Genomic DNA, 6499 nt, shown 5'->3' with positions numbered 1-6499 from the left:
AGACAGAGGGCGGGAGCTAGCTGAGTCTGGCCAGGTTACGATAGGCTCTCCCACTCCTAAGCCTGCCAGCCTGAATGGTGGAAGCAGGAGTCAGTCTCAGGGATGTATTCTCAGGTGCTGACTGATTAGTTCTGGGAGTTAACCCCGAAGCTGTGCCTGGCAGATCCTTTACAGCCATACAAGGTCATTGAGGTCCTTAACCCTGGTCTCCTTCCGACTGGAGTTACCCCCGTCTTTTCGAATACACGACGTGTTTCATGCCTCCCACCTGAAACGCTGCTCCCCGTCCTTAGCTACCTCGAGGAAACCTCTGGTCCCTGTTCTCACCCCTGAAGGGGTAGAATTCGAGGTGGCCAAGATTGTGGACAACAGGATGGTCCAAGGCTCCCTCCAGTACCTGGTCCATTGGAGAGGATACGGGCCTGAGGAGAGGACATGGGTACCCGCCCGGGATGTTCACGCTGGGGTATTGCTCAGGAGGTTCCATCTTCGGTTCCCCAATAAGCCAGGTCCACCTAGAAAGGATCCCGTGGCCCCTCATAAAAGGGGGGTACTGTAAAGGATCTGCCAGACACAGCTTCTGTGTCGACGCCCGTTAATCAGTCTGCACCTGCTCCTAAGTCTGCTAGAGTGACTCGATCTGCTACCACTCAGGCTGGTAGGCTCAGGAGTGGGAGAACAGCCTGGCTAGACGGTTCTAGCTCCCGCCCTCTGTCTATTTATACCTTCATTTCCTGCTTGTCTCTGCCTGTGATTGTTTCCTGGCTCTGCTGCTCCTGCTATTATTATTGACCTTGCTTCATTTTGACCCTGGCTTTACTGACTACGCCCCATGCTCTGCGTTTGGTACCTCGTACACTCCTGGTTTGACTCGGCTCGTTCACTACACCTGTTGCTCACAGTGTTGCCGTGGGCAACTGCCCCATTTCCCTTAGCTTCTGTGTACCCTTGTCTGTTTGTCTGTCGTGCACATATTGAGCGTAGGGACCGTCGCCCAGTTGTACGCCGTCACCTAGGACGGGCCGTGCAAGTAGGCAGGGACTGAGTGGCGGGTAAGTTAGGGCTCACCTGTCTGTCTCCCTAACCCGTCATTACAACTTTGCTGTAATTCCTGTGAAGCACCTAAAGGGTTAAGAAACTTTCTAAAAGCTGTTTTAAATACTTTGAGGGGTCAGGTTTTTAGAATGGGGTGATTTATGGGGGGTTTCTAATATATAAGGCCCTCAAAGTCACTTTAGGACTGAACTTGTCCTTAAAAAAAAAATAGCCTTTTGAAATTTTCTTGAAATTGTGAGGAATTGCCGCTAAAGTTCTAAGCCTTGTAACGTCCTTGAAAAAGAATGTTCAAAAAACTATCCAAACATAAAGTAGACATATGGGATATGTGAACTAGTAACTATTTTGTGTGGTATAACTATCTGTCTTACAAGCAGATACATAAAAATTTTAAAAAATGCTAATTTTTAAACATTTTCTCTACATTTTGGTGTTTTTTTACAAATAAACACTGAATGTGTTTATCGACCAAATTTTACCACTAACTTACAGTCCAATGTGTCACGAGAAAATAATCTCAGAATCGCTTGGATAGGTGAAAGCATTCCAAAGTTATTACCACATAAAGTGACACGTCAGTTTTGAAAAAAATGGCCTGGTCCATAAGGCGAAAACAGGCTGTGTCCTTAAGGGGTTAATAAAGAAGGTTTTCACCAAATTGTACCTACTACCAGAAGAGTAGTCTCTTTTTTTTTTGTTATATGTTAATAATTGATTGCGCATAATTATGTTAAAACTTTAGTATTAAAGCATTTTAGCAAATACCTGTTTAGTATGATGGTCAAATTACATACCAATTTTGTTTTTGGAATAAGTGAATGGAGGGAATCACTGGATCGCCTTCTTGTGGTCATGCTTGTTACTGCTTTGATTTTTTGGGTTACGTTGAACTTGTCCCACATACAATTTAGGGACTTTGGTAAAAATCATGTAACGTATCAGTGCTAAAAAAAACAACTAAAGTGAATCTGTCAGCAGTTTCAAGGCCTCAGAACTACTGACAGAGCAATATAGGGGAGGGGGAGGGCATTGTAAACATACCTTTTGTCTCCGTCATGCCGAATGTGACTCTCTACTCTCTATGCTAGAGCTGTCACTCAGAGAAGAGGGGCGAGCCTGGCAGCATGAGGAGAATCAAGGAGCACTTCTGCATCATGTGCCCACCTCAGTGGCACTTAAGATCGTGGTGTCGGGGAAACGAACCCCTTCCCGCTGCAGCCATTTTTTGTATTTTCACTGTATTCGTTCTATCCTCCCCAACTTTAAAAAGCCATAACTTTTTTATTTTTCCGTCAATAAAGCCGTATGAGGGCTTGTTATTTGTGGGACGAGATGTCGTTTTTCACAAAATTATTTATTCTACCATACAATGTAAGGGCTTAATAGGAGCACAAAGATGTCAGACCTGGGGGCCTTCATTGGGCCCCCAGGCTGCCATGCCAAACATCCGCATCCCACGTCACGGGGGGATGCTTAGATGCTGCGGTCGTAATTGACCATGGCATCTAAGGGGTTACACTGAAGTGTCAGCAGTTACATACAGCCGACACGCTTGTTCTCTGGAGCGCACTCAGCCCGTGAGTCCGCTCCATATTCCCGTACCCGACCTCTGCCGTATATATGCGGCGGATTTCGGGAAGGGGTAAAAAAAAAAATCGAGAGGTATGTTTACAATGCCCTCCCCTTCTCCTATATCAAAGTTTTAAGGCCTCCTTAGATTCCATTTAAGGGGAAACCTGTGGTTAACCCCTTATTGACCAGCCCATTTTAGGCAATAATGACCAAGCTGTTTTATTCGTTTTTCTATAGACGCATTCAAAGAGCTATAACTTTTTTATTTTTTCGTCTACATAGCTGTATGAGGACTTGTTTTTTGCGGGATTAGTTGTACTTATTAATAGCACCATTTTTGTGTACATATGTACCCCAAAATAGTACTAATGAAAACTACACATTTGCCCGCAAAAATCAAGCCCACATACGGCCACATTGACGGAAAAATAAATAACCCACGGCTCTTGGAACGCGGCGATGCAAAAACAAGTAATTTTTTTCTAAAAGGGTTTTTGTTGTGAAACGTAGGAAAACATATAAAACCTTTACATATTTGGTATCCCCGTAATCGTGCCGACCCATAGAATAAAGTTAACATGTTATTTACGCTGCATAGTAAACGGCGTCAATTTATAACGTGAAAATCAATGCTGGAATAGATGCTTATTTTCAATTCTCTCCTAAAATAAAGTTAATAAAAGTTAATCAATATATTATAAGCATCTAAAAATAGTACAATTACAAAATACAACTCGTCCCGCAAAAAACAAGCCCTCATATGGCTATGTCGACGGAATAAAAAAAAGTTACAACTCTTGGAATGCGACCGTGAAAAAACAAAAAATAATCCTTGGTCATTAACGTGCAAAATGGCCTGGTCATTAAGGGGTTAAACATAAACTATTAGGCTGGGTTCACACGACCTATTTTCATACGTAATGGAGGTGTTTTACGCCTCGAATTACGTCTGAAAAAATGGCTCCAATACATCGGCAAACATCTGCCCATTACTTTCAATGGGTCTTACGATGTTCTGTGCCGACGACCTGTCATTTTAAAAGCCGCTGTCAAAAGACGGCGTGTAAAATAACAGCCTCGTCAATGAAGTGCAGGACTCTTCTTGGGACATAATTGGAGCCATTTTTCATTGACTTCAATGAAGAACAGCTCCAAATTACGTCCGTAAAAGACGCGGCGAATAACGCCAGTACATGTATTTACGTCTGAAATTCAGGAGCTGTTTTCTCCAAAACCCCATTTCAATTAGTCAGAAAGAGGAAAAAAACGCCTCGACGAGTGTTTTGACGAGTTTTTGTCAAATTACTGTGCAAAACCCGTCTGGAGCAGTTTTTGCAGGAGGAATTTTCCTCCTGCAAAAAACTCTGTGTGAACATAGCCTAAGGGTATGTTCACACTCCCTTTTTACGGACGTAATTCGGGCATTTTAACCTCAAATTACGTTTGAAAATATGGCTCCAATGCGCCGGCAAACTTCTGCCCATTCATTTGAATGGGCTTTACGATGTTTCGTAACGACGGTCATTGTTTTTACGCGCCGCTGTCAAAAGACGGCGCGTAAAAAAGACGCCCGCGTCAAAGAAGTGCATGTCACTTCTTGAGACGTAATTGGAGCCATTTTCCAATGACACCATGGAAAAACAGCTCCAATTACGTCCGTAATAGACGCAGCGAAAAGCGCCTGCACTTGCCATTACGTCTGAAATGCCGGAGCGGTTTTCTCCTGAAAACAGCTCCATAATTTCACCCGTAATGGACGCTGCCGTGTGAACATACCCTAAAAGCTAGTGATTCAATAAAATGGGGTTAGTCCCGTTTAAAACACAGCAGCATATAAAACACTGTCTGACACTTTTGAATATCTTAAAGGCTTATGTTTTTGTTTTTTTCAGGGCAGCATTTGCCTGTTAAACCTATATGTCGATTTAAAAAATAAAAAAAGCAACATTTTCTAGTGACATATTTTGGAACTACAAGAACCAGCAGTCCCTGCGAGCAAGCTGCCATTTCTAAGCACATTGTCGAGTGTAGTGCGACCCCTAGTGGCCCAAAGTAGTATCAGCAGTAATTTCTCCAGCTCGCCCTCATAGCGCCGCATCTGTCAGCAATAGCTAATCCGCTTGAGCGTCCGCCCAGGAAGAAAACCTCTGACCTGAGATAAGTCACGTGCTCTTCCCGGTTGCCTACACGTGTTTCCGCTTGCTGCAGGAGTAGACATGGCGGCTACCACGATAGAGCAAGTGCTGGCCCAGGTGGAGAAAGATGAGGCGGAGAAGCTGAAACTCATTACCGTGCACAAAGAGCTGGAGCTGCAGTTTGATCTGGGGCACCTGCTGGCGGTAGACCCCAATCCGGCGGACAGTACAGCCTTCCGGCAGCTGAAGAGACCCGAGTTCCTGCGCTCGCTCGCCCGGGATAACACACAGCTCCTCATTAACCAGCTCTGGACGCTGCCCACGAAGCGGGTGCAGGAGTGTGTGATGGCCTCGTTACCGGAGCCCACCACCCGCCTGCCCCGGGAGAAGCCTCCACCCAAACCCCGAGCACCAACCCGCTGGGAGGAGTTCGCTAAACTGAAGGGGATCCAGAAGAAGAAGAAGACTAACCTGGTGTGGGATGAAGTGCACAAGGAATGGCGGCGGCGCTGGGGTTATCAGAGAGCCAAGGATGACACCAAGGACTGGCTGATCGAGGTGCCGCACACCGGGGACCCCGGCGAGGACCAGTTCGCCAAGAGGATGAAAGCCAAGCAAGAGCGAGTGGCCAAGAACGAACTGAACCGCTTGAGAAACCTCGCCCGTTCACAAAAGGGTAAAGTACCGGGCGTGGGGCTCACCCCGACCAGTCAGCCTTCCAAGGATCAGCTGGGCAAAGCCATGCATGTAGCCAAGCGCTCCACCGCCTCAGTGGGGAGGTTCCAAGACAAGTTACCCAAAGAGAAGGAGCCCAAGAACATGGGCAAGAGGAGGAAGTTCCAGCCGCTGGTCGGAGACTTCAAAGCAGAGAAGAGCAAACAGCTGGAGATACTGAAGACCATGAACAGTAAGAAACCCAAGATCGACGTCACCAGAGCCGTCAACAAGCAGATGAGGGAGGAGGATGCAGAGGCCTCTGCCAAGAGGAGGAAGCCCTTCAAGAAGGGAAAAGGGGGCAGGGACCGAGCTGGCCCCAAGAAGGGCAAAGGCAAAGCACCAGCCAGGGGAGGGAAGGGTAAAAGAAAGTAGAAGACTGAATGCTCATTGCCAGGTGCTGGTGAGGCTCCTGCCCACTCCTAATCCTGGTGCCACCCCAGCTGCAGGATTGAGGGGTGTAAGGACTGGTGAGGTCTATATTGGTGCAGATGATCATGTTGCACCTTCAGCCTTGAACTGACATTTATTATTAAGTTTGCTTTACAAATTATTTTTGTAGGTTGACTGTTAATATACATTTCTATCATATATTCTATCATAAAGTTTCATGTCATTCTCTGCGTGCCTCGGGCTCTAGTAAAAGATATACATTCTGCCATGTGTAAATGTTTATTCCATAGGTTGTAGCGTCTTATGTTTACGTAGGTGTATGATTTAAAGGGCTTGTTCTTGAGTTACTACGTAAAGATGTATCAGGATTCAGTCGTCAGTTACAGTAATTTGTGATACATTTACATGTCGACAGGTGTCTCTGAAAATAGGGTGTGACTAATGGGTGTCATAAAACGCTCCAAATCTAGTAAAGACGTTCTAGCGTGAATGGCTGGCATTTGGGGAGGTTCTGAAGATTGGTGCACCGTACGAGCAATGCGTAACATCCCACCGCCTTTATGGTGTTAAAAGGGGTTGTCCAGTTTCTGGAAATGAGTGTTATTTTTTGTATAACTAATATTTTTGCA

General features: G+C 45.6%; 1 protein-coding gene across 1 annotated transcript; it reads left to right on the top strand.

Annotated features, from left to right (window-relative positions):
* Nucleotides 1-4805: 4805 nt before the first annotated feature.
* On the top strand, nt 4806-6135 carry RRS1 (regulator of ribosome synthesis 1). Its single transcript, XM_075828300.1, has one exon. It carries the CDS (start codon nt 4845-4847, stop codon nt 5850-5852), a length of 1008 nt encoding a protein of 335 aa, XP_075684415.1. The 5' UTR covers nt 4806-4844; the 3' UTR covers nt 5853-6135.
* The last annotated feature ends 364 nt before the right edge of the window (nt 6136-6499 follow it).

This window comes from Rhinoderma darwinii, chromosome 5 (genome assembly GCF_050947455.1).
Source record: "Rhinoderma darwinii isolate aRhiDar2 chromosome 5, aRhiDar2.hap1, whole genome shotgun sequence".
NCBI lineage: Eukaryota > Metazoa > Chordata > Amphibia > Anura > Rhinodermatidae > Rhinoderma > Rhinoderma darwinii.
Note: the sequence above shows the minus strand (reverse complement) of the source record. Positions and strands in the feature narration are given on the sequence as shown.

Excerpts from the sequence above, each read along its gene's own strand:
- RRS1 (XM_075828300.1), top strand. The coding sequence starts at position 4,845 with ATGGCGGCTACCACGATAGAGCAAGTGCTGGCCCAGGTGGAGAAAGAT.